At 49.4% G+C, this 26790-nt stretch overlaps 1 protein-coding gene across 3 annotated transcripts in view; it reads left to right on the top strand.

Moving 5' to 3' along the window:
* The window catches only part of AHNAK (AHNAK nucleoprotein), an 89077-nt gene that overhangs the window by 12071 nt on the left and 50216 nt on the right, over nt 1–26790 (top strand). The window contains exon 5 of one of the 3 annotated variants that reach the window (XM_066251769.1): nt 558–17999. The exons of the other annotated variants lie outside the window; for them this stretch is intronic. Within the exon in view, the coding sequence (XP_066107866.1) occupies nt 558–17189 (16632 nt within the window). The 3' untranslated portion in view covers nt 17190–17999. Of the gene's footprint in view, nt 1–557; nt 18000–26790 lie in introns of those variants that run through there. 3 annotated transcript variants of the gene reach the window in all.

Raw genomic sequence — 26790 nt, 5'->3', positions numbered from 1 at the left:
GGAGGCCTGGACTCATCTGTGAGCCGGGCAGCTGCGCAGTGCCTGAGGGGCATGCCCCTGCTCCTTCTGATGGCTTGTCTGTGTAACAAATAATGGGTGCTCAAGGGATAGGGTTCGCCTAAGCACAGCCTCTCTCAACCCGGGGGTCCTTGCAGGATCCTCCACCCACTTAAACAACCACGCCAGGGATTTGAGAGTCCAGAGCCTTAGGGTCAAGTCAGAGCAGAGCTGGTTGCGCGGAGGCATCCCTGGTACTTGACCAGTCGATCTGAGTGTAGAATTGATTTTAAATCCTTCTCCCAGACGTTGTAGTCCAGGAGCCACACACCCCTCTTTCCCCCATGGCTTTTGCTTACGGGAGTGTCCCCGAATAATTTGTTTTCCTCCTGTGATGTGGCTGTCGGCCCCTTTTGTCAGCCCTCTGTGCTCCATCCCAGGAGGCTCCCTGGACCTCTGTTAAGGTCCCAGCTTCTTTGGGAAACAGGCTGAGCTGCGGCCGGGTGTCTGTACCTCAGGCAGACTCTGCTGCAACCTCTGCTGGGCGTGTCTCTCTGCAGAGCGGGGATGATGAGGAGTACCAGCGCATCTATACCACGAAGATCAAACCTCGGCTGAAGTCGGAGGACGGAGTGGAAGGGGACCTTGGGGAGACCCAGAGCCGCACCATCACTGTGACTAGAAGGGTCACAGCCTACACTGTGGATGTGACGGGCCCGGAAGGAGCCAAGGACATTGACATCAACAGCCCTGAGTTCAAGATCAAGATTCCACGGCACGAACTGACTGAAATATCCACTGTGGATGTGGAGAACCAGTCTGGGAAGACAGTGATCAGACTGCCCTCGGGCTCGGGGGGAGTGTCTCCAACCACAGGCTCTGCTGTGGGCATGCGAGCAGGCTCCATTTCCACTTCGGGTCCAGAGCTCCAGGGTGCTGGCCACTCGAAACTCCAGGTCACCATACCTGGAATAAAGGTGGGAAGCCTGGATGTCAATGTCAGTGCGAAGGGCTTGGACTTGGGTGGCCAAGGGGCAGGACTGGGCATTTTGTCTTCTCCTGGGGGTGGGGCAGTAGAAGTGCAGGGCCCATCTCTTGAGAGTAACAGTGATGGGAAAATTAAAATTCCCGCCATGAAGGTGCCAAAATTTGGTGTCTCAACAGGGCTTGAGGGCCAGGTACCAGAGGCAGGCTTGAGTGTTTCTGCACCTGAGTTCTCTGTGGGGCACAAGGGCAGCAAGCCAGGCGTGACCATTGGTGGGAACATCCAGACGCCTCATCTAGAAGTCAGTGTGCCCTGTGCCAATGTTGAGGGGAAGCTGAAGGGCCCCCACATTACTGGCCCATCACTTGAGGGAGACTTAGGCCTGAAAGGTGCCAAGCTGCAGGGGAGCACAGGGGTGGACATCTCTGCTCCCAAAATCAAGGGGGATATCACTGGCCCCAGTATGGAAGTTCAAGGCCCTGATATTGATATTCATGGGCCTGGAGGCAAACTAAATATGCCCAAGATGAAAGTCCCTAAATTCTCTGTATCAGGTTCTAAGGGAGAGGGAGCTGGAATTGATACGACACTCCCCACGGGTGAAGTGACTCTGCCTGGGATCTCTGCAGACATCAGCCTGCCCAAGGTTGCCCCTGGGGGGCTGGAGGGGAAGATGAAGGGCACTAAAGTTAAGAGTCCTGAAATGATTATTCAGAAACCTAAAATCTCCATGCAGGATGTGGATCTGAGCCTTGGGTCCTCCAAACTGAAAGGAGATATTAAGGTTTCTGCTCTGGGGGTACAAGGTGATGTAAAAGGCCCTCAAGTGGCAGTGAAAGGCTCCAAAGTGGACATAGAGACACCCAGCCTAGAGGGGACCCTGGCAGGACCCAAGCTGAGTGGTCCTTCTGGGAAAATAGGAACCTGCAGTATCTCTATGGCAGATGTAGACTTAAATGTGGCTGCACCTAAAGTGAAAGGGGGTGTAGATGTCACACTCCCAAAAGTAGAAGGGAAAGTCAAAGTCCCTGAAGTTGATGTCAAAGGCCCTCATGTGGATGTCAGTGCCCCAGATGTGGAAGTTCATGGCCCAGAATGGAACCTGAAAATGCCAAAGATGAAAATGCCCAAGTTCAGCACTTCAGGAGTCAGAGGGGAAGGCCCAGAGGTAGACATGAATCTACCCAAAGGAGATGTCAGTATTACAGGGCCCAAGGTCAACATTGAAGCTCCAGATGTCAACCTAGGAGGCCTGGGGGGAAAACTTAAAGGTCCTGATATTAAGTTGCCTGAAGTGAGTGTCAAGACACCAAAGATCTCCATGCCTGATGTTGAACTACATGTTAAAGGCACAAAGGCCAAAGGAGAGTATGATGTAACGGTTCCAAAACTTGAAGGAGAACTGAAGGGCCCCCAGATGAATGTTAATGCCCCAGATGTGGATGTTCACGGTCCAGATTGGCATCTGAAGATGCCCAAGATGAAAATGCCCAAATTCGGTGTGCCTGGGTTCAAAGCAGAGGGCACAGATGTGGATGTGAACCTGCCCAGGCCTGATGTGGACATTTCCGGGCCCAAGGTCGATGTTAGTGGTCCGGATGTCAGAATTGAGGGACCAGATGGAAAATTGAAAGGACCCAAATTTAAGATGCCTGAGATGAATATCAAAGCCCCCAAAATCTCTGTGCCAGATGTGGACTTACATTTGAAAGGCCCCAGCGTGAAAGGAGAATATGATGTCACAGTGCCAAAGGTTGAAGGTGAGATTAAAGTTCCTGATGTTGAACTTAAAAGTGCCAAAGTGGACATTGACATCCCAGATGTAGATGTTCACGGCCCAGACTGGCACCAGAAGGTGCCCAAAATGAAAATGCCCAAGTTCAGCATGCCCGGCTTCAAAGCAGAGGGCCCAGAAGTGGATGTGAATTTGCCTAAGGCTGACATTGACATCTCAGGACATCAAGTTCCAGATGTGGATATTGAAGGACCTGAAGGAAAGCTGAAGGGTCCCAAGTTTAAGATGCCTGAGATGAACATCAAGGCCCCGAAGATCTCTATGCCGGATGTGGACTTGCATGTGAAAGGCCCCAAGGTAAAGGGAGAATATGATGTCACCGTGCCAAAGCTGGAAGGTAACCTGAAAGGGCCAAAAGTAGACGTCAGCGCCCCAGATGCTGAAGTTCATGGTCCTGATTGGAACCTAAAGATGCCCAAGATGAAAATGCCCAAGTTTACCATGCCCAGCCTCAAAGCAGAGGGCCCAGAATTGGATGTGAACCTGCCCAGGGCTGATGTGGACCTTTCTGCACCGAAGGTAGATGTTAGTGCTCCAGATCTGAGCCTTGAAGGACCTGAAGGGAAGCTGAAGGGCCCCAAGTTTAAGATGCCTGAGATGCACTTCAAAGCTCCTAAGATGACTCTGCCAGATGTAGACCTAAATCTTAAAGGACCCAAAATGAAAGGAAATCTAGATGTTTCTGCACCAAAAATAGAAGGTGAGATGAAAGTTCCAGACGTAGACATCAAAGGCCCCAAAGTGGACATGAAAACACCAGATGTGGACGCACAGGGTGGGGACTGGAGCCTGAAGATGCCCAAGATGAAAATGCCCAAGTTCAGCATGCCCGGCTTCAAAGCAGAGGGCCCTGATGTGGATGTGAACTTGCCCAAAGCTGACATCGACATCTCCGGACCCAAGGTTAATGTTGAAGCCCCAGATGTGAGCCTTGAGGGACCAGAAGGGAAGCTGAAGGGCCCCAAGTTTAAGATGCCAGACATGCACTTCAAAGCCCCCAAGCTCTCCATGCCTGATGTGGACTTACACTTGAAAGGCCCCAAAGTCAAAGGGGATGTGGATGTCTCTGTTCCCAAGTTAGAAGGTGAAGTGAAAGTGCCAGATGTAGACATCAAAGGACCCAAAGTGGACGTTGATGTCCCAGATGTGGATGTTCAAGGCCCAGACTGGCACCTGAAGATGCCCAAGATGAAAATGCCCAAGTTCAGCATGCCCGGCTTCAAAGGAGAGGGCCCGGAGGTGGATGTGAACCTGCCCAAGGCTGACATTGACATCTCTGGACCCAGGGTGGACATTGACGCTCCAGAGGTGAGCCTTGAGGGACCAGAAGGGAAGCTTAAGGGTCCGAAATTCAAGATGCCTGAGATGCATGTCAAGGCTCCCAAGATCTCCATGCCTGATATGAATTTGAATCTTAAGGGACCAAAACTGAAGGGAGATGCTGATGTGTCTTTGCCTGATGTAGAAGGTGAAATAAAAGTGCCAGATGTTGACCTTAAGGGGCCCAAAGTTGACATCAGTGCTCCAGATGTGGATGTTCATGGTCCAGACTGGCACCTAAAGATGCCCAAGATGAAAATGCCCAAGTTCAGCATGCCCGGCTTCAAAGCAGAGGGCCCGGAAGTGGATGTGAACCTGCCCAAGGCTGACATTGACATCTCTGGACCCAAGGTAGACATTGAAGCCCCAGATGTGAGCCTTGAAGGACCAGAAGGGAAGCTGAAGGGTCCGAAATTTAAGATGCCAGAAATGAATATAAAGCCTCAGAAGATACACATGCCAGATGTTGGTTTGCATTTGAAAGGTCCCAAATTGAAAGGAGATTATGATGTGACAGTCCCAAAAGTAGAAGGAGAGATAAAAGCTCCTGATGTTAACGTTAAAAGTCCCAAAGTGGACGTTAATGCACCAGACGTGGAAGTTCATGGCCCAGATTGGCACCTGAAGATGCCCAAAGTGAAAATGCCCAAGTTCAGCATGCCCGGCTTCAAAGGAGAGGGTCCAGAAGTGGATGTAAACCTACCCAAGGCTGACATTAATGTCTCTGGACCCAAGGTTGACCTTAATGCTCCAGATGTGACACTTGAAGGTCCAGAAGGGAAACTAAAGGGTCCCAAGTTCAAAATGCCAAGCATGAATATACAGACACACAAAATTACTATGCCTGATGTTGGACTTAATCTGAAAGCCCCTAAGCTGAAAACCGATGTAGATGTTTCGCTTCCTAAGGTGGAAGGAGACTTGAAAGTTCCTGAAGTAGATGTGAAAGCTCCTAAGGTGGATGTGGACATTGGTGATATTGATATTGAATGTCCTGAAGGAAAGATGAAAGGCCCCAAGTTTAAGATGCCAGACATGCACTTCAAAGCCCCCAAGCTCTCCATGCCTGATGTGGACTTACACTTGAAAAGCCCCAAAGTCAAAGGGGATGTGGATGTCTCTGTTCCCAAGGTAGAAGGTGAAATGAAGGTGCCAGATGTTGACATTAAAGGACCCAAAGTGGACATTGATGTCCCAGATGTGAATGTTCATGGCCCAGACTGGCACCTGAAGATGCCCAAGATGAAAATGCCAAAGTTCAACATGCCTGGCTTCAAAGGAGAGGGTCCGGAAGTGGATGTGAACCTGCCCAAGGCGGACATTAATGTTTCTGGACCCAAAGTGGACATTGATGCTCCTGATTTGGATATTGAGGGACCAGAAGGAAAATTAAAAGGCTCTAAATTTAAGATGCCTAAATTGAATATCAAAACTTCTAAGATATCCATGCCAAATGTGGACTTGAATTTGAAGGGACCCAAACTCAAAGGAGAGATAGATGCTTCTGTGCCAGAACTGAAAGGTGATCTCAGAGGTCCACAAGTTGATATCAAAGGTCCCAGTGTGGGTGTGGAAGTCCCTGACGTTGACCTGGAATGTCCTGATGCAAAGTTGAAGGGCCCCAAGTTTAAGATGCCAGACATGCACTTCAAGACCCCCAAAATCTCCATGCCTGATGTGGACTTACACTTGAAAGGCCCCAAAGTCAAAGGGGATGTTGATGTGTCTGTGCCAAAATTGGAGGGAGATTTGAAGGGCCCCAGTGTGGGTGTGGAAGTCCCTGACGTTGACCTGGAATGTCCTGATGCAAAGTTGAAGGGCCCCAAGTTTAAGATGCCAGACATGCACTTCAAGACCCCCAAGCTCTCCATGCCTGATGTGGACTTACATTTGAAAGGCCCCAAAGTCAAAGGGGATGTCGATGTGTCTGTGCCAAAATTGGAGGGAGATTTGAAGGGCCCCAGTGTGGGTGTGGAAGTCCCTGACGTTGACCTGGAATGTCCTGATGCAAAGTTGAAGGGCCCCAAGTTTAAGATGCCAGACATGCACTTCAAGACCCCCAAAATCTCCATGCCTGATGTGGACTTACACTTGAAAGGCCCCAAAGTCAAAGGGGACGTCGATGTGTCTGTGCCCAAGATTGAAGGTGAAATGAAAGTGCCAGATGTTGACATCAAAGGACCCAAAGTGGACGTTGATGTCCCAGATGTGGATGTTCATGGCCCAGACTGGCACCTGAAGATGCCCAAGATGAAAATGCCCAAGTTCAGCATGCCCGGCTTCAAAGGAGAGGGCCCGGAGGTGGATGTGAACCTGCCCAAGGCTGACATTGACATTTCTGGACCCAGGGTGGACATTGAAGCCCCAGATGTGAGCCTTGAAGGCCCAGAAGGGAAGCTTAAGGGCCCAAAGTTTAAGATGCCAGACATGCACTTCAAGGCTCCCAAGCTTTCCATGCCTGATGTGGACTTACACTTGAAAGGCCCCAAAGTCAAAGGGGATGTGGATGTCTCTGTGCCCAGGATTGAAGGTGAAATGAAGGTGCCAGGTGTGGACGTCAAAGGGCCCAAGGTTGACATCGATGTTCCAGATGTGGATGTTCAAGGCCCAGACTGGCACTTGAAGATGCCCAAGATGAAAATGCCCAAGTTCAGCATGCCTGGCTTCAAAGGAGAGGGCCCAGATGTGGATGTGAACCTGCCCAAGGCCAATATTGACATCTCTGGACCCAAGGTAGACATTGAAGCCCCAGATGTGAACATTGAGGGCCCAGAAGGAAAACTGAAAGGTCCTAAGTTCAAAATGCCTGAAATGCACTTTCATGCCCCCAAGATCTCCATGCCTGATGTTGACTTCAATTTAAAGGGGCCTAAAATTAAAGGAGACGTTGATGTTTCTGCCCCAAAGATGGAAGGAGAGTTAAAGGGTCCAGAATTGGATGTCAAGGGACCCAAATTGGATGTTGACATGCCAGATGTTGCTGTGGAAGGCCCAGATGGCAAATGGAAAAGTCCTAAATTTAAGATGCCCGACATGCATTTTAAAGCTCCCAAACTCTCCATGCCAGACATTAATCTACACTTAAAGAGTCCCAAGATCAAGGGAGAAGTGGATGTAGATGTTCCCAAATTGGAAGGTGATCTCAAAGGTGACATCAGCGGGCCAGATATCAACATTGAAGGACCAGACAGCAAATTGAAAGGCCCTAAGTTCAAGATGCCTGACATGCATTTCAAAGCCCCAAATATTTCCATGCCTGATGTGGACCTAAATCTGAAAGGACCAAAAATCAAGGGGGATTCTGATGTGTCTGTGCCTGAAGTAGAAGGTAAAATTAAAGTACCAGATGTAAATGTCAAAGGCCCCAAAGTAGACATAAGTGCTCCTGAAGTTCAAGGCCCAGACTGGCACCTGAAGATGCCCAAGATGAAAATGCCCAAGTTCAGCATGCCTGGTTTCAAAGCAGAGGGCCCAGAAGTGGATGTGAATCTTCCCAAGGCCGACATTGATGTCTCAGGACCGAAAGTTGACATTGAAGGCCCAGATATGAGCATTGAGGGTCCAGAGGGAAAAATCAAGGGGCCTAAATTTAAGATGCCAGAGATGAACATCAAAGCTCCAAAGATTTCCATGCCAGATGTAGATTTACATTTGAAAAGTCCTAAGGTCAAAGGAGATGTAGACATTTCCCTGCCTAAGGTGGAAGGTGAACTAAAGGGCCCCAAAGTGGACATTGATGCCCCAGATGTTCAAGGTCCAGACTGGCACCTGAAGATGCCCAAGATGAAAATGCCCAAGTTCAGCATGCCCGGCTTCAAAGCAGAGGGCCCAGAAGTGGATGTGAACCTGCCCAAGGCTGACATTGATGTTTCAGCACCCAAAGTAGACATTGAAGGTCCTGATGTTAACATTGAAGGACCAGATGGAAAGTTGAAAGGTCCTAAGTTTAAGATGCCAGAGATGAATATCAAAGCCCCCAAGATCTCCATGCCTGACCTTGACCTAAATCTGAAGGGTCCTAAAGTAAAGGGTGATGTGGATGTTTCTCTGCCTAAAGTTGAAGGGCCTGAAGTTGATATCAAAGGCCCCAGAGTGAACATCGATGCACCAGATGTGGATGTTCAAGGCCCAGACTGGCATCTGAAGATGCCCAAGATAAAAATGCCTAAGATCAGCATGCCCGGCTTCAAAGGAGAGGGCCCAGAAGTGGATGTGAACCTGCCCAAGGCCGACATGGACATCTCAGGACCCAAGGTGGACATTGAAGGGCCTGATGTTAACATTGAAGGACCTGAGGGAAAGTGGAAAAGTCCAAAGTTTAAGATGCCTGAAATGCATTTTAAGACTCCAAAGATATCCATGCCAGATATTAATCTAACAGGTCCGAAAATAAAAGGAGATGTAGATCTCACAGGTCCCAAGATAGAAGGAGATTTGAAAGGTCCTGAAGTTGATCTCAGAGGTCCCAAAGTGGACATTGATGTTCCAGATGTGGATGTTCATGGCCCAGACTGGCACCTGAAGATGCCTAAGATGAAAATGCCCAAGTTCAGCATGCCCGGCTTCAAAGGAGAGGGTCCAGAAGTAGACATGAACTTGCCCAAAGCTGACATTGGTGTTACTGGGCCCAAGGTGGACATTGAGGGCCCTGACGTTAGTATTGAAGGACCAGAAGGAAAGTTGAAAGGTCCGAAGTTCAAGATGCCCGAGATGAACATCAAAGCCCCCAAGATCTCCATGCCTGACTTTGATTTGCATCTGAAAGGTCCTAAGGTGAAAGGCGATGTGGATGTTTCTCTGCCTAAGGTGGAAGGTGACCTCAAGGGTCCTGAAGTTGATATCAAAGGCCCCAAATTGGACATCAATGCCCCTGATGTGGATGTTCATGGTCCAGACTGGCACTTGAAGATGCCCAAAGTGAAAATGCCTAAGATCAGCATGCCCGGCTTCAAAGGAGAGGGCCCAGAAGTGGATGTGAACTTGCCCAAGGCTGACATTGACATCTCAGGACCCAAGGTGGACATTGAAGTTCCTGATGTTAACATTGAAGGTCCTGAGGGAAAGTGGAAAAGTCCAAAGTTCAGGATGCCAGAGATGAACATCAAAGCACCCAAGATCTCCATGCCTGACCTTGATCTTAACCTGAAAGGACCCAAAGTGAAGGGGGATGTGGATGTTTCTTTACCAAAAGTGGAAGGTGAGATTAAAGTTCCTGAAGTGGATATTAAAGGCCCCAAAGTGGACGTTGATGTCCCAGATGTGGACGTTCGTGGCCCAGACTGGCACCTGAAGATGCCCAAGATGAAAATGCCCAAGTTCAGCATGCCTGGCTTCAAAGGAGAGGGCCCAGAAGTGGATGTGAACCTGCCCAAAGCTGATATTAATGTCTCAGGACCCAAAGTGGACATTGACGTTCCAGATGTGAATATTGAATGTCCAGATGCAAAACTGAAGGGCCCCAAGTTCAAGATGCCAGAGATGAACATCAAAGCTCCTAAGATAACAATGCCAGATTTGGACCTTAATCTTAAAGGCCCTAAAATTGAAGGTGATTTGAAAGGGCCTGCTCTGGACATCAGAGGCCCAAAGATAGATTTAGATGCTCCAGATATTGACATTCATGGCCCTGAAGGCAAGTTAAAAGGCCCAAAACTGAAGATGCCTGACATGCATGTAAATATGCCCAAGATCTCCATGCCTGAAATTGACCTCAATTTGAAAGGCTCAAAGCTTAAGGGAGATATTGATGTTTCTGGGCCCAAATTTGAAGGTGATATTAAAGCTCCCAAGTTGGATGTAAAGGGCCCAGAAGTGGATATTTCTGGTCCTAAGCTCAACATTGAAGGCAAGTCAAAGAAATCTCGTTTTAAGCTTCCCAAATTTAATTTTTCGGGTTCTAAAGTTCAGACACCTGAGGTGGATGTTAAAGTTAAAAAGCCAGATATTGATGTGACAGGCCCGAAAGTTGATATCAATGCTCCCGATGTTGAGGTCCAAGGAAAAGTAAAAGGATCCAAGTTCAAAATGCCTTTCCTGAGTATTTCATCTCCTAAAGTTGCTATGCCTGATGTGGAGTTAAATCTGAAAGGTCCTAAAGTCAAAGGAGACTTAGATGTTGCAGGTCCTAATTTAGAAGGTGACTTTAAAGGACCCCAAGTGGATATTAAGGCACCAGAAGTTCATCTGGATGCACCTGATGTGGATGTACATGGCCCAGACTGGAATTTAAAAATGCCCAAAATGAAAATGCCCAAGTTTGGCATGCCTGGCATAAAAGCAGAAGGGCCAGATATGGCTGTGGATCTGCCAAAAGGAGATATCAACATAGAGGCACCCAGAGTGGACATTGAGGGCCCAGAAATCAATGTGGAAGGTCTAGAAGGAGGCTTAAAAGGTCCCAAACTCAAGATGCCTGACTTGAATATCAAAGCTCCCAAGATCTCCATGCCTGACATTGATTTAAACCTGAAGGGCCCCAAGGTGAAAGGCAATGTGGATGTTTCTCTGCCCAAAGTGGATGCAGATATGAAAGGGCCAGGGGTTGATATCAAAGGGCCCAAAGTGGACATTGATGCTCCTGATGTGGATGTTCATGGCCCAGACTGGCACCTGAAGATGCCCAAGGTGAAAATGCCCAAGTTCAGCATGCCTGGCTTCAAAGGAGAGGGCCCAGAAGTGGATGTGAACCTGCCCAAGGCCGACATTGACATTCCAGATGTGAATATCGAAGGTCCAGATGCAAAACTGAAGGGCCCCAAATTCAAGATGCCCGAGATGAACATCAAAGCTCCCAAGATCTCCATGCCAGACTTAGATCTGAACCTGAAGGGTCCCAAAATGAAGGCCGATGTGGACATGTCTTTGCCAAAAGTGGAAGGTGACCTAAAGGGCCCTGAGGTGGACATCAAGGGACCCAAAGTGGACATTGACACTCCTGATATTAACATTGAAGGCCCAGAAGGGAAATTGAAGGGCCCCAAATTCAAGATGCCAGAGATGCACCTAAAGGCACCCAAGATGTCCATGCCCGACATCGATTTAAACCTGAAGGGCCCCAAAGTGAAGGGGGATGTGGATACTTCCCTTCCCAAGATTGAAGGGGATCTGAAAGGCCCCGAAATCGACATCAAGGGTCCAAAATTGGATATTAATGCCCCTGCTGTGGATACCCATGGCCCAGACTGGCACCTGAAGATGCCCAAGGTGAAAATGCCCAAATTCAGCATGCCTGGCTTCAAAGGAGAGGGCCCAGAAGTGGATGTGAACCTGCCCAAGGCTGACATTGATGTCTCAGGACCCAAGGTGGACATTGAGGGCCCTGACATTAATATTGAAGGGCCAGAAGGAAAGTTGAAAGGTCCGAAATTTAAGATGCCTGAGATGAACATCAAAGCCCCCAAGATCTCCATGCCTGACTTCGATTTGCACCTGAAAGGTCCTAAATTGAAAGGTGATGTGGACGTTTCTCTGCCTAAGGTGGAAGGTGACCTGAAAGGCCCTGAAGTTGACATAAAGGGCCCCAAGGTGGACATTGATGTACCAGATCTGGATGTTCATGGCCCAGACTGGCACCTGAAGATGCCCAAGGTGAAAATGCCAAAGTTCAGCATGCCTGGCTTCAAAGGAGAGGGACTGGAAGTGGATGTGAACCTGCCCAAGGCTGACATTGATGTCTCAGGCCCCAAAGTGGACCTTGAATGTCCTGGTGTGAATATCGAAGGTCCAGATGCAAAGTTGAAGGGCCCCAAATTCAAGATGCCTGAGATGAACATCAAAGCTCCCAAGATCGCCATGCCTGACTTTGATTTGCATCTGAAAGGTCCTAAGATGAAAGGTGATGTGGATGTTTCTCTGCCTAAGGTGGAAGGTGACCTCAGGGGGCCTGAAGTTGACATTAAAGGCCCCAAAGTGGACATCGATGTCCCAGATGTGGATGTTCATGGTCCAGACTGGCACTTGAAGATGCCCAAAGTGAAAATGCCCAAGTTCAGCATGCCCGGCTTCAAAGGAGAGGGCCCAGATGTGGATGTGAATTTGCCAAAGGCTGACGTTGACATCTCAGGACCCAGGGTGGACATAGACACTCCTGACATTGACATTCATGGCCCAGAAGGGAAAATGAAGGGCCCCAAGTTTAAAATGCCTGACCTGCATCTCAAGGCTCCCAAGATCTCCATGCCTGAAGTTGACCTCAATCTGAAGGGTCCCAAAGTAAAGGGTGATGTGGACGTTTCTCTGCCCAAAGTGGAAGGTGACCTCAAGGGGCCTGAAGTTGACATCAAAGGCCCCAAAGTGGACGTCGATGTCCCAGATGTGGACGTTCATGGCCCAGACTGGCACCTGAAGATGCCTAAGGTGAAAATGCCCAAGTTCAGCATGCCTGGCTTCAAAGGAGAGGGCCCAGAAATAGATGTCAACCTGCCCAAAGCTGATATTGAAGTTCCAGATGTGAATATTGAAGGTCCAGATGCGAAACTGAAGGGCCCCAAATTCAAGATGCCTGAGATGAACATCAAAGCTCCTAAGATCTCCATGCCTGACATTGACTTAAACCTGAAAGGTCCTAAAGTAAAGGGCGATGTGGATGTGTCCCTGCCTAAGGTGGAAGGTGACCTCAGGGGCCCTGGAATTGACATCAAAGGGCCCAAAGTGGATGTTGATGTCCCAGATGTGGATGTTCATGGCCCAGACTGGCACCTGAAGATGCCCAAGGTGAAAATGCCCAAGTTCAGCATGCCCGGCTTCAAAGGAGAAGGCCCAGAAGTGGATGTACACCTGCCCAAGGCCGACATTGATATTTCTGGCCCCAAAGTGGACATTGATGCCCCAGATGTGAATATTGAAGGACCCGAAGGAAAGTTGAAAGGTCCGAAGTTCAAGATGCCTGAGATGAACATCAAAGCCCCCAAGATCTCCATGCCTGAACTTGACTTTAATCTGAAAGGCCCTAAAATGAAGGGTGATGTGGACGTCTCTCTGCCCAAAGTGGAAGGTGACTTCAGAGGCCCTGAAATCGACATAAAGCCACCCCAATTGGACATTGATACTCCTGACATCAATATTGAAGGTCCAGAAGGCAAATTGAAGGGGTCCAAATTTAAGATGCCGGAGATGCACATTAAAGCCCCTAAGATCTCCATGCCCGACTTTGACTTACACCTGAAAGGGCCAAAGGCAAAGGGTGATGTGGACCTCTCACTGCCGAAGGTGGAGGGTGGTCTGAAAGGGCCAGAGTTGGACATTGAGGGGCCTGAAGGGAAACTCAGAGGCCCCAAATTTAAGATGCCTGATGTGCATTTCAAAACCCCACAAATCTCCATGAGTGACATTGATTTGAACTTGAAAGGCCCTAAAGTAAAAGGAGGTTTGGACGTTTCCATTCCTAAACTGGAGGGCGATCTGAAAGGCCCCAAAGTGGATGTTAAAGGCCCTAAGTTGGACATTGACACTCCTGACATTGACATTCATGGCCCAGAAGGGAAACTGAAGGGCCCCAAGTTTAAAATGCCTGACCTGCATCTCAAGGCTCCCAAGGTCTCCATGCCTGAAGTTGACCTGAATCTGAAGGGTCCCAAAGTAAAGGGTGATGTGGACGTTTCTCTGCCCAAAGTGGAAGGTGACCTCAAGGGGCCTGAAGTTGACATCAAAGGCCCCAAAGTGGATGTTGATATTCCAGATGTGAATATTGAAGGCCCAGATGCAAAATTAAAGGGCCCCAAGTTCAAAATGCCAGAGATGAATATCAAAGCTCCTAAGATCTCCATGCCTGATCTTGATCTGAACCTGAAGGGCCCTAAAATGAGGGGCGATGTGGACGTTTCCCTGCCTGAGGTGAAAGGTGACCTCAAGGGGCCCGGAATTGACATCAGAGGGCCCAAAGTGGACATTGATGCCCCAGATGTGGACGTTCATGGCCCAGACTGGCACCTGAAGATGCCCAAGGTGAAAATGCCTAAGTTCAGCATGCCTGGCTTCAAAGGAGAGGGCCCAGAGGTAGATGTGAACCTGCCCAAGGCTGACATTGATGTCTCAGGACTTAAGGTGGGCATTGATGTTCCAGATGTGAATGTCGAAGGTCCTGATGCAAAACTGAAGGGCCCCAAGTTCAAGATGCCTGAGATAAATATCAAAGCTCCCAAAATCTCCATGCCTGATGTTGACCTAGATTTGAAAGGACCCAGAGTCAAAGGAGATTTTGATGTGTCTGTCCCTAAGATTGAAGGTACTTTCAAAGGCCCAGAAGTAGACTTTAAAGGTCCAGATCTGGATTTCAAAGGCCCTGATGCCAAACTCAGTGGCCCAAATTTGAAGATGCCATCACTGGATATATCTGCGCCTAAAGTAACTGCTCCTGATGTTGATTTGCATCTCAAGGCACCCAAAATTGGAATTTCTGGTCCCAAATTAGAAGGTAGTGAACTGGACTTTAAGGGGCCCAAAGTTGATCTAGAAGCTCCAAATTTAGATGTACACCTGGAGAGCCCAGATGTTAACATTGAGGGGCCAGATGTTAAAATTCCCAAATTTAAGAAACCCAAATTTGGATTTGGAACAAAAAGCCCCAAAGCTGACTTCAAGTCACCTACGGTTGATGTGACTGTTCCTGAGGCAGAGCTGAACATTGAGACTCCTGACATTGGCGGCAAGGGCAAGAAGAGCAAGTTTAAAATGCCTAAAATTCACATGAGTGGTCCTAAAATGAAGGCCAAGAAACAAGGATTTGACTTGAATTTTCCTGGAGGTGAAATGGATGCCAGTCTCAAGACCCCTGACGTGGACATCAATGTTGCGGGGCCTGATGCCACACTCAAAGCTGATGTGAAATCTCCTAAAACCAAGAAAACTATGTTTGGAAAAATGTACTTCCCAGATGTAGAATTTGACATTAAATCACCGAAGTTCAAAGCTGAAGCCTCCCTCCCTAGTCCCAAAATGGAGGGTGAATTCCAGGCCCATGACCTGGATATTTCTTCACCAGGGATTAACATGGAAGGTCCTGATGTCAAGCTGAAGGCCCCCAAGTTCAAGGTGCCAGGTGTGGATGTCTCAGGGCCTAAAATAGAGGGGGACTTGAAAGGCCCCAAGGTGCAGGCAAACTTAAATGCGCCTGACATCAGCATTGAAGGCCCAGATGCTAAAGTTAAGACAGCGTCCTTTGGCATTTCTGCCCCTCAAGTCTCCATCCCTGATGTCAACATTAACTTGAAAGGACCAAAGATAAAAGGTGACGTCCCCAGTGTGGGACTGGAAGGACCAGACATAGATCTGCAAGGTCCAGAATCGAGAATCAAGTTCCCCAAGTTCTCAATGCCCAAGATTGGCGTCCCTGGTGTGAAAATGGAGGGTGGAGGAGCCGAAATCCACGCCCAGCTGCCCTCGCTTGAAGGAGGCTTGAGCGCACCAGATGTTAAGCTTGAAGGGCCTGAGGTGTCTCTGCAGGGGCCAAAAGTGGACTTGCCTTCCGTGAACCTCTCTATGCCAAAAGTCTCTGGACCTGACCTCGCCTTGAACTTGAAAGGACCAAGTCTTAAGGGAGACCTGGCTGTCTCTGGTGACATCAAATGCCCTAAAGTATCAGTAGGTGCCCCTGATCTAAGCTTGGAGGCACCTGGAGGTGGTATTAAACTTCCTCAAATGAAACTGCCCCAGTTCGGCATCTCCGCTCCAGGGTCTGACTTGGACATTAATGTCAAGGGGCCACAGGTTACTGGAGAATTAAAGGGGCCAGACATGGATGTGAACCTCGGAGGCTTCCACTTGAAAGGACCTCAGCTCTCGGGCCCTCAGATCTCAGCACCTGACGTGGACTTGAACGTGGAAGGACCAAAAGTAAAAGGGAGCTTCGGGGGCGTTGGTGAGATAAAGGTTCCCTCTGGTGGAGGAGGTCTTCCCGGCATCAGTGGTCAAGGCCTGGGAGGGAGCCTCCAGATGCCTGGAATTAAGGCCTCTGGATGTGACGTGGAGCTGCAAGGTGTGAATGTGAAAGTCCCCACTGGACAGATTTCTGGCCCTGAAATCAAAGGCAATCTGAAAGGTTCAGGAATGGGGGTCCACGGGACTGCTCCCGACATTAGTGTGAAAGGGCCTTCGTTTACTGTGGCATCTCCCGAGTCTGATTTCGGTGTCAGCTTGACGGGCCCAAAGATCAAAGGAGGTGTGGATGTTTTAGGGGGTGTCAGCACCCCGGATCTCAGCCTGGGTGAAGGACATATGAGTGTCAAAGGCTCCGGGGTTGAGTGGAAAGGACCCCAGGTCTCCTCTGCCGGGGGACTTCATTTCTCAGGACCAAAGGCAGAAGGAGGTGTGAAAGGAGCCCAGATTGGACTCCAGGGTCCTGGGCTGAGTGTGTCTGGGCCTCAAGGTCACTTGGAAAGCAGATCTGGAAAAGTAACATTCCCGAAGATGAAGATCCCCAAATTCACCTCTGGCCGCGAGCTGGTTGGCAGAGAAGTGGGGGTGGATATTAACTTCCCCAAAACGGAGGCCAGTGTCCAGGCTGGTGCCGGAGAGGGCGAGTGGGAAGAATCCGACGTAAAACTTAAAAAGTCCAAAATCAAAATGCCCAAGTTCAATTTTTCCAAACCGAAAGGGAAAGGCGGTGTCACCAGCTCACCGGAAGCATCCATTTCAGGGTCTAAAGGCGACCTGAAGAGCTCCAAGGCCAGCCTCGGCTCTTTGGAAGGAGAAGCAGAGGCCGAAGCCTCTTCACCCAAAGCCAAATTCTCCTTATTTAAAAGCAGGAAGCCACGGGACCGCTCCAATTCCTTCAGCGACGAACGGGAGCTGTCTGCATCTTCGACCCCAACCGGGACTTTGGAGTTTGAAGGTGGGGAAGTGTCGCTGGAAGGTGGAAAAGTCAAAGGAAAGCACGGGAAGCTGAAATTCGGTACCTTTGGTGGATTAGGGTCAAAGAGCAAAGGTCATTATGAGGTGACTGGAAGTGATGATGAGACAGGCAAGTTACAGGGGAGCGGAGTGTCCTTGGCCTCTAAGAAGTCCCGACTGTCCTCTTCTTCTAGCAACGACAGTGGGACTAAGGTTGGTATCCAGCTTCCCGAGGTGGAGCTGACGGTGTCCACAAAGAAAGAGTAGCAGGCCTGTGTGTACATACATATGTATAAAAATACATCAGCCTTGGGTGTGTTTGTATATAACCTCCAAAGGGAAACACACCGACAGCCTCAGCAGTCGTGCAAAGCTCTGGCCTCGGCCAGCGGTAGGTGCTGACGAGCCAGCCGCCCTGCGGCTCCCGGAGCTTTACAGGGTTGTAAAGTGCTCCGTCCAGCCCACGTGTGGCGTCAACAGTATTTGCCTTAAAATTTCATTTTTTTTTTTTTTTTGCATTGAATGCTGAGAGCTCCTGTTTACTATGCAAGCTTTTGTGTTTATTATCTTTCATTTTTACTGAACATTGTTAGTGTTGGGGTCATGGAAACCCACTTTTTCATTGTAATGACTTTGGGGGCTTTTGTTAGAAAGGGTGGGTGGGGTAGAGGGTAGTAGAGACTTCCAGTTCTCCTAAGAGTGGATCTCCTCAAACAGCAAACACCCAAACACGCCCGGGAGGAGTCGCAGGCTGGGCGTGTGGGTGTGACTTCAGAATTCTTTAGCCTTGCTTTTTTCCCCAGGAGTGGTGGTCCCAGCCAGTGTGGTGCTCATGGTGAGAGGGATTTAGGAACTGTTTGCAGATTGGCCAACCCACCAGCTCAACAGGAGCGGCTTCCATTCTGTGTATTGTGAGAGAAATGTTTTCTTCATGGGCACCATACTCCTGGTATTAGTTCTGATTTCTTGTAACAAATGTTATCATGATTAAGAAATTTTCCCGCACTTTAATGGCAACTTAATTAAGAATGTAAGAAAACTGATGCTGTTAAAGGCAAATAAAATTTGTTAACCTGATGTCTTGTGCCTCTGCCTGGTGTGTTGGGGGGAGGAAACCCGAGGAGGCTGCACCACAGCCCTGACAGCCCACACTCGATCCAGTGGCATTACTGGTTGCATTAATGGGCGATGGGAGGAATTCTTGGCTTCCTGATCCTCACGGGGAGGCTGGCCGCACCACTGTTGAGAAATCAAGGGCGGCTTGGTACGCGGGCAGCCCAAGCTCAGGACTCACTGATTGACTTTGCTGCCCCAGATATGAATACACAGTTCAGAAGTGGGTCTAAATTGGTAAAATGATGCAGAGGTGAATTTTCAAAATGGCCTGTTGGGAGTGGAGAAAGGGATCTGGCTTTGGGTCGCAGGCCTGCCATCTAATCCTGACCTGGCTGCAGCTTTGCTGGGTGGCCTCAAGTTAGTTACCTGCCCTGTCTGGGCCTCAGTTTCTTCTTTAAACTAAGGGCGTTGATCTTTTATTAGATGTCTCTGGTTCCCGCTAGTCCATTTTAGGGCTTAAACTTTGTGGCAGACGTGTTCTGACCAAAGTTCCCTTTTGATTTCTAGCTCTGCAGACAATACCTGGTCTCCCAGTGAGGGTAGTGCTCACTTTTGCCAAAGCAAGTAGACTAAGCTCTTCCCCCTTGTCATTGTCCGAGCTGCCCCTTTCTGCCAGTGGAGGCAGCTCTCTGATCACCCTCAGACCAGATAACAGCTGCCCATACACCGTCCTCTCCGGCACCAGCTTGTCCGGGGTTCTGCACATAGCAGTGGGAACTGCCCAGCGGGCTCCACCTGCCCTGTCCTTGCTTGGACAAATGAGTGTTTCCCACTTCAGCCCCACAGCCTGTGTCCCTGGGGGTGTTGGTGTTCAAGGCTCGCTATTGGTTTTGAAAAGAGATAGTTAACAAAGGAGGTGTTTGATCCTCTTGCTGTTTTTCTTTTTTTTTTTTTTTTTGAGAGAGAGAGAGAGAGACAGACAGGGAGAGAGATGAGAAGCATCAACTCATAGTTGCAGCACCTTTGTTGTTCATTGATTGCGTCTCATACATACCTTGACTGGGGGGCTCTAGCCATGCCAGTGACCCCTTGTTTAAGCCAGCGACCTTGGGCTCAAGCCAGTGACCATGAGATCATGTTGATGATCCCACACTCAAGCTGGTGACCCCACACTCAAGCTGGTGAGCCCTGGGTTTCAAACCTGGGACCTCAGCGTCCCAGGCTGATGCTCTATCCACTGCGCCCCCACCACTCAGGCCCCCTGCTGCTTTCCTCAAGATGACTGACCTAGGGCTGTTTTTGTGACTTGGGCGAGACACTTAACCCTCCTGGATCCTCAGTTTCCCTGCCCATACAGTGGGGTAGTATCCATAGGCTGAGTCCCTTCGGTGGCTGGGTTGTCTGCTGTGCAGGGGCACCGCATTTACACACGTGGCATTCATGGCACAGCCACGTGGTAACTTAGGGAGAGCACGAGGGTGGGTATGGAGTCCTGGAGAGGGGTTGTGAGCCCCTGCACACACTCGAGTGAGAGCATGCACATCCCTGCTGGCACACATGCCTGCACATAGCTGCCTTCTGTTCCGGCTGGGTCTGGGCCCCTCCAGGGAAGCTTCTTTCACTTAACACAGCTCAAAGCCCAATTCCTGATCCTCAATTCTGAAGCTGACAGCTATGTGGGGTGGGACAGTGTGCTTCCTGAGAGGTGTGGGATGCCCCCTAGGACACTGGAAAGACCCCCTGGATGAACTACCCAAGTGGTTCAATAGTTTATCAATTAAATATGTGCGTGGTTTTTTGTTTTTTTATTTAAGCTTGAGGAAGGGGTGAGTGACTTAAGCTAGTAATGGCCCTCGGTGTTCGTTCATTCCATAAATATTTTTTGAGCCCCACTGGCCTCGGAATCCTCCTCTGCTGACCTCCACAGACCAAATGATATGGTGGGTTTGGGCAAATGATACTTTTCCCAGGGAGGGTGAGGGTGGTAATGGTTCCCGGGCTCTCAAGGTGAAGTCTCTTGTTGACCAGGACAGTCAGGGGCTGTGAGTATGATGGAAAAGGAACATACCACCAGGCCATTCAAACAGGAGATGCTTTTTAGCTGCCCTCTACCTACACCAGGCCCAGGCTAGAGGCAGTGGCCACAGGCCAGGGGTCCCTCTGCCCTGCAGTGAGTGTTAACCCCTAGAGGGGCACCAGGAAGGAGTGCCGTGGGCTGGAGAGGCTCGTGGAAGGCCCTTCCCGGCTGGCTTTCTTTGCCTGACCTGCCTGCTCTCTCTCCTTTCCCCTGTTCTTTCTGTTCCCCCTGATACCGTCATCACCACCCACCTTGCCCTCTCTCAGTCCCTGATGGGGATGGTCCAAGTTTGGCCCCCCCAAAGTCCTGCAGGGTCCAGATGTACGAGGTTTAAACTCAGGTCCCGGTCCCCGTGGGAGCTGGGAAGGACGTTTCCAGCATGGAGTGCTAGCAGGGACTGCAGCGTCACTGTGCAGCTTGCTGCGGGCAGTGTGACCGTGGGTGGGGAGTGGTGTCATCGTTAAAGGGAGAGTTGGAAAATCAAATTATTTTGGAATGCTCGCAAATGAATGTAAATATTTTTCATCAACTCAAAATTCATTTCTGTGTCTGTCAGGGTCCCTACAGGAAATAGAATTCCCACTTGAAGATAGTTCCACTACAGATGGACTTGAGTAAGGGACTGTTTGTGGAGGAGTGGGCAGGGGCAAAGGAGCCAGCAAGGGGTGGTGAGTCTCCCAGGGACAGTGGGAAGCAACCCCGGGCCTGCAGGGGTCCGGGGGAGGAATGGTGTTCCCAGAATCCAGAGTGAGCTGAAAGCAGAGGAAGGGTCACGGGCAGGAACCGTAGCCATGGAGAGGACCTTAGCGGCCTGCCGGGAATTCTACCCTGACCTCCACTTATTGTTAAACATATTTTTGTTCCCTCTTTCTTGGAACTGCTCTCAATGTCACCTGTACATTAAACAACGATTTTCTTGGGGGGGGGGGGGGAATCTTCCTCTCTTGATTTTTGCAAAAAGCCAAAAGGCTTGGAAGATACTACAAAATTCCCAGGACAGAGTCTTGAAAAGAGCACTGGCCCGGGAGTCAGTGAGATTGGATGTGATCTTGGGCAAGTTAAGATTCCTCTCAGCCTCAGTTTCCTCATTTGTAATATGGATAGAGCATGCGTTCTCTGAAGGTCCTGGCTAGTTCCGATAGCTTCTGAGCCTTTCAGAAACTAGCCTGGTTAATTGTGTGGGGATGGGGATGTTTGGGGTCAAAAACAAGGTGTGATAATAATGTGGTGCAACCAATCTTCCTGTGTGATTAGCAGGTTGGATCAGATGCTTTGAGCTATGAGCGCCTTACGAAAATACTGCCGGGTCTCCTGTGGCCCGAAGCGAAAGCACAGCCCCCACCAGGGCAGTGCACGCTGCCAGTACACGAGTGCGTCACATCCTCAGTCTCACCTTAGCTCTCTGGTGTCGCACAGAAGCTGTGACATGAATAGTATGTAGGAGATGCAGCTAAGCATACAATTGAGGTTCCTTTTGTCTTTTTTTTAAAGTGTATTTATTTTGAACTCATGACAGAGAAGTTACAAGAATAAGATAATGCTTATCCATATACCTTTCACTTAGATTTACCCATTTTCCCTCATTTGTTTTAATCTCTCTATTTATAGATGTCATAATTATCATTATTTTTGCTGACTCATTTGAAAGTAGATGCAAACACCATGACCCTTTACTCTTAAACACTTGAACGTGTATAGACAGTCTCTTATATAGCAGGCATACAACCACCAACTTCAGGAAACCTAACACGGATACATTGGTACCTGATATATAGTCCACATTCAATTTTTACTCAACCAATCATTTCCTCAGAGCAGCAATTCCCAACTGGTGTGCTGTAGGGATTTTTAACACATGCAAAACCTGACCATTTAGTCAGGGGCTCTGACTTTTTTCCCTTAGGTTGTTAAATAAAAATGACAACAGCCAACCCAGCAATAGCTGCCTGGGGTGAATGAATCAAAATTATTCCTATTTATTTATTTTTGTCAGATAGGCAAAAAATACACGTTTTGGCCTGCTGCAGAATTTTAGTAATTAGTTTACATGCGCTGTGAGATTAAAAAAAGGTTGAAAACCACTGCCTTATAGCAATGTTTCTTTCCCCCCCTGTTTAGTCTTCAATCCATGTCCTTGATCCCATGTGACACTTAGTTGTCACGATCTCTAGTTTCTTCAACCGGTAGTTTCTCAGCTTTTTGTTGTCATTTGGGACATTGATGTTTTTTAAATATATTGATTGAGCCAGTTGATTTAAAGATGTCCTTCTGCCTGGGTTTGTCCGACGTGTAGATGCAGCTTTGTCTCGTGGTTAGGTTCAGGTTGTGCATTCTGGGGGCAGGAATACCACAGAAGTGGCGTGGGGTCACTTCTCAGGACCCACATGATCCCACTCGCGATTATGTCGATGGCTGATCTTTTTCCATTGTAACAGTGCTATGGTTTCCCTTTGGAATTAACAAGTAAACCCAAGTTTTCAAGAAAGAACTCCAAGTTTGGGCAAATTTATTTCGCAAGCACACTTGAGCGGGCTGGTGGCAGGCGCGCCTCAGCCCTGGCGCGCTCTCCGGCTGGGGGTTTGGCAAGTGGCATTCTGGCTTTGGGCTGTGCAGCACAGAGCAGCCCTCTGTCTCTCCTCACGAGGACAAAGAATTCGAGGCATGAATGCTTGCCATAGGCCGAGAATGCCATGTGCTGTTTACCAGCCTCCCATGGCCCTGTGGCGTCCCTCTGGCAGGCACAAGTGCTTCCTAAGGCTGACCACTCCCAGCAGAGGCTGCCAGGGGCCACAGCAAGTGTGTGGGGAACATTCTGCTGAGGAGGGTGGTTTCTGATCCCTTTAAAAATCTCTGTTATTTTCCACCACAAGCTTGAGGCCTGGTGTCAATGGGAGAACTTCCCAACAGCGGGGCCCAGGATTGGAAAGGGTTAAGAATAAAAGGACCTTCTCTTTGGACCTGGCATTCTAGTCCACACAGTGCTTTATCTCTTGAGATCTCACATTGGGTTCTCAGCTCCACTCTGGCAGGAAGGGCACAGAAAGGCGAAGCTGGGAGGAGTGACGTGATTGGCCTCAACTCACCGAGCTGGGAAGAGGTGACTCGGCCTACGTCAATCCAAGCGTTCTGATTAAAAAAAATTTTTTTAATGTTTATTTTATTGGTTTTTGAAAGAGGAAAGGAGAGAGATTGACAGGGACAGGAACATTGATCTGTTCCTGTATGTGCCCTGACTGGGGATTGAACCTGCAACCTCTGTGCTTCGGGATGATGCTGTAACCAACTGAGCTATCCGGCCAGAGCCAAAAATAAAAAAAGATTTTTTTTTTGGTGTTTTTCTTTCGCATGATGCCACTGCTGTGTCCCTGAGGAAGTTGAGAATTTTTTTCTGAGCAGGTTTTAGGAAATGGAAGATGTCTTTTGAAATCTGGAAGGCCTTGATCTCTTAACAACATCCCAGAAGTAGTTATTAATTTACAAAGCTTCTTTCCTCAGTGAGCCTACAATCTAGTAGGGGAATAATAATAATAATAATAGTAATAGTAGCTATCAGTCCGGCCACTTCCTAGCTGTGTGATCTTGAGGAAGTTATCGAATCTCTCTGGGCTTCAGTGTCCTTACCTGTAAAACAGGGATGGTTTGGTGCCTCTCTCAGAGCTGTGTGGTGAAGATGTTAGTTAACACATACCGTGTGCCTGGCATGGAATAAATGCTGTCAGTGTTAGCTATTACTATCGAATACTACTTTGCGTTAGGCATACCATACGTGTATCATATATGCTTTATATTTTTTAACTTCTACAACACCCTATGAGGTGGAAATTATTTTTCTTACAAAGAAACTGAGGCTCAGAGAAGTGATATCACACAGCTAGTAAACAGCAGAGACAGGATTCAACGTGGGTCTGGCTTGATTGAGAAGCCTCTGCTTGACTAACAGCGTTCTGTAAGACTGTTAGTAACAGTTTATAACTGTTCCAAGGTTTGGAGAGGAGCACAGGGAGGCGATCCAGGCAGAGGGATGGGGCAGGGGTCAAGTGCAGGGGGGTGAGGTGGGTGGGGAGGCTCAGCATGGGGGGAGGGAGGAGGAGCAAGAGAACAGATAACTTGCAATGTAACTTGAGACACCCTGCAGCTTGGCTGGCTTCCGGTCCAGTCCAGAAAGGCAAGGCAAGGCAAGGCTCTTAACCAATTTGCCCATCTGGGGGATAGCAGATAGGCTTCATGCCCCAAGCAAAGTCAGCCCTTGATCCCAGTTAAGCCTCCTCGGGTCTGCTGGTCCCTCTGTCCAGGTGTCACCCTGGGTCTTTTCCAAAACCTCCTGTGTCTTCACAGTTCCAGGATGATGGTAAATAAGAGAGAAGCAACAATTAAAGTATTTGCATTATAATCAGCCCCAGCTGCCATCCCTGACCGCCCATCTCTTAACTTGGAAGCCTCTGGACCAGCCCCAGCTTGTGGATTCAGCGTTGGCAGCCGTGGGAATGCAAGCCGGGCCTGTGCACATCCCTCTGGCCCGTGGGGCTGAGCCCTCTGGGGGAGGGCTTGAGAATGTGAGGGGCCTCCAAAGAGGAATTTTGGACGAACCGAGTTGTTCCCAACTGTGGACATAGTCTCCCTCTTTAATCCCTTTGTCTGCTGGCCCTGCTAGGCTCCAGGGCTGAGGCCCACTGGAGCCCGGCTTTAGAACTTAACCAGCGGGGTGAACAAGAGGGGGGCAGCCCTGTTTCCTGTATGGACAGAACAGCCCTAACCACTCACCCCCCACCCCACCATCACCTGCGTCCCGCCCAAGGAGAAGGAACTGGGGCCTCCACCAGCTTGGATCACTGGCTTTTCATTCCGGGGCGCGAGGGAATAAGAAAGCAAACAGAAATCAATGGAGAAAACAGAAGAGCGAGCCCAGGATGGGGCAGAGGCGGTTGCAGCGTGGCTAGGGGCGTAGGCGGAGGAGGCAGCAGGGGAGGAGCAAAGCCCTTCCTAGGGTCTAGGAAGGGGAGAGGGAAGATTTGGGACGAACGGCTGCGAACGTGCAAGGGCGTGGAGAGAGAAGCGAAGAAGAGAGGACCCATAGAAAGCAGGGGCAGCGCCAAGTGGCTTCGGGGGAACTTTGGCGCCCCTCCCCATCTCTGTAAGTTCCTTCTGGCGCCCCGAATGAACTTACAACCTAAGTAAAGCAGCGTGCTTACAACGTTAAGTTCTCCACTCCAGCCAGAAACCAGATGACACCGTTAAGACACCCCCCCAACCCCCAATCCCGGGCCCGCCAGTGTCCAGGGAGTAAGGCTGCCTCGCAGAGCGAGCTGTCCCTGAGCAGTGGGAGGGAGGAGCGAGGAAGGGAGGGGAGGCAGAGTCTCCTGGAAGCAGCTGACGCCACGCCTCGTTTGGCCTAACTGCCAATCGCCAGGCCGCATTCGGGTCTCGTGATCCGTTGCCAGGCAGATTTTTTAATCCACCTCTGGACTGCGGTGAGCCTTCTTTTCTGCCTTGGCTGGGTGGGGCCCAGAGAATAGAAAAGCAGGAAAGGACGACTCTGAGAGGCTGTTTTGAAGTGGCTCGAGGCCAGGTTCACATTTCCAGGGCGTGGCCGCGGGAGCTAGCTCCCTTACCCTGGTAGGTCCCTGAGCCCCTACTCAGGCTTTTCCTAGCCCGGACTTCCTTCAATCGACAGCTTTGTACTGCTGTGCTGAAGAGTGCCCGCGCCTTATATGTTAACACTTTGGACTATTTCCATTTAAAAAGGCCCTCCTGGTGGTTATTTCAGGCCCGCGGGCGGCCCACTCTGAGTATTTTGGGACAGGAAAGCCATTTAGCGAAGTGTCACAAACAACATGGGTTGATGTCCCCCTTGCTTTCCCCTCTGGGGACTTGACAAAGCCTCACGCTGAGCTGCAGCTTCTGGGCTGGGGCTGTAGAGGGGCATGCGACCCCTGCCTGTCTTAAGGTCCCCACTCAGTCCCAGACGAGGGGGAATGCTTTAAGATCACCTCTGACCTTTTTGGCCGGTACCCTGTGGCCTGGGTTCTGTGTGTTAACCTGGGCGTGCCATCTCCTCCAGGGCCCATGTCACTGTCTTCTGTGTCCGTGGCCAGGCAGTGGGGAGGGCTGGAATGTGAGCTGGCAGGAGAGAATAATGACAGAGCATTTTCTCCTTGTAACAGTGCAAGTTCGGCTCACAACTTGAATTTCAAGTGGGCCCTTCAGGCAGATTAGGGAGGTCAAGTGAGAGAGTGGAGGCAGCCGGTGTGGATTGTCTAAATTCCTAGAAAATAAATTCTAGGAATTTAGTTGTGGGAGGCAGGTGTGTCAGGTGCGTGCACAGAGCGAGGCCCACCAGGGGGTAGAGGTGGCGGTCCAGGAGGCCTTGCTCTTCTCTATTTAAACACCCTGTTTTTCCAAACATCACTTGCCTCTTGAATCATATCTAAGAGACAAATTAATGTTCTAAGCCAAGAGCTTTCTTAAAAAATTATTGTTATTATTATTTTTTACTGAGCTGCTGTCCTCATATGGAGAAAAACCACTCATTCTAAGTACTGTTTTTGGTAAGTGCTCCTTGTTTGAAGTAATGATTGTTCCTAAAAATGGGAAATTACGTATTATTGTTTATCAAAAGGAAATAAACACCTTGGATTAATAGGGTTCTTGCCACTGGATGGTGATTCCAGACCTCGCCAGCAAGCCCAGTGAAAAAGCCTGCGTGGCGTGCCCTGCCAACTCTCATTTTCGGTGTTT

This window comes from Saccopteryx bilineata, chromosome 1, assembly GCF_036850765.1.
Source record: "Saccopteryx bilineata isolate mSacBil1 chromosome 1, mSacBil1_pri_phased_curated, whole genome shotgun sequence".
NCBI classification, from domain to species: Eukaryota; Metazoa; Chordata; class Mammalia; order Chiroptera; family Emballonuridae; genus Saccopteryx; species Saccopteryx bilineata.
This window is presented reverse-complemented; position numbering and strand designations above follow the sequence as displayed.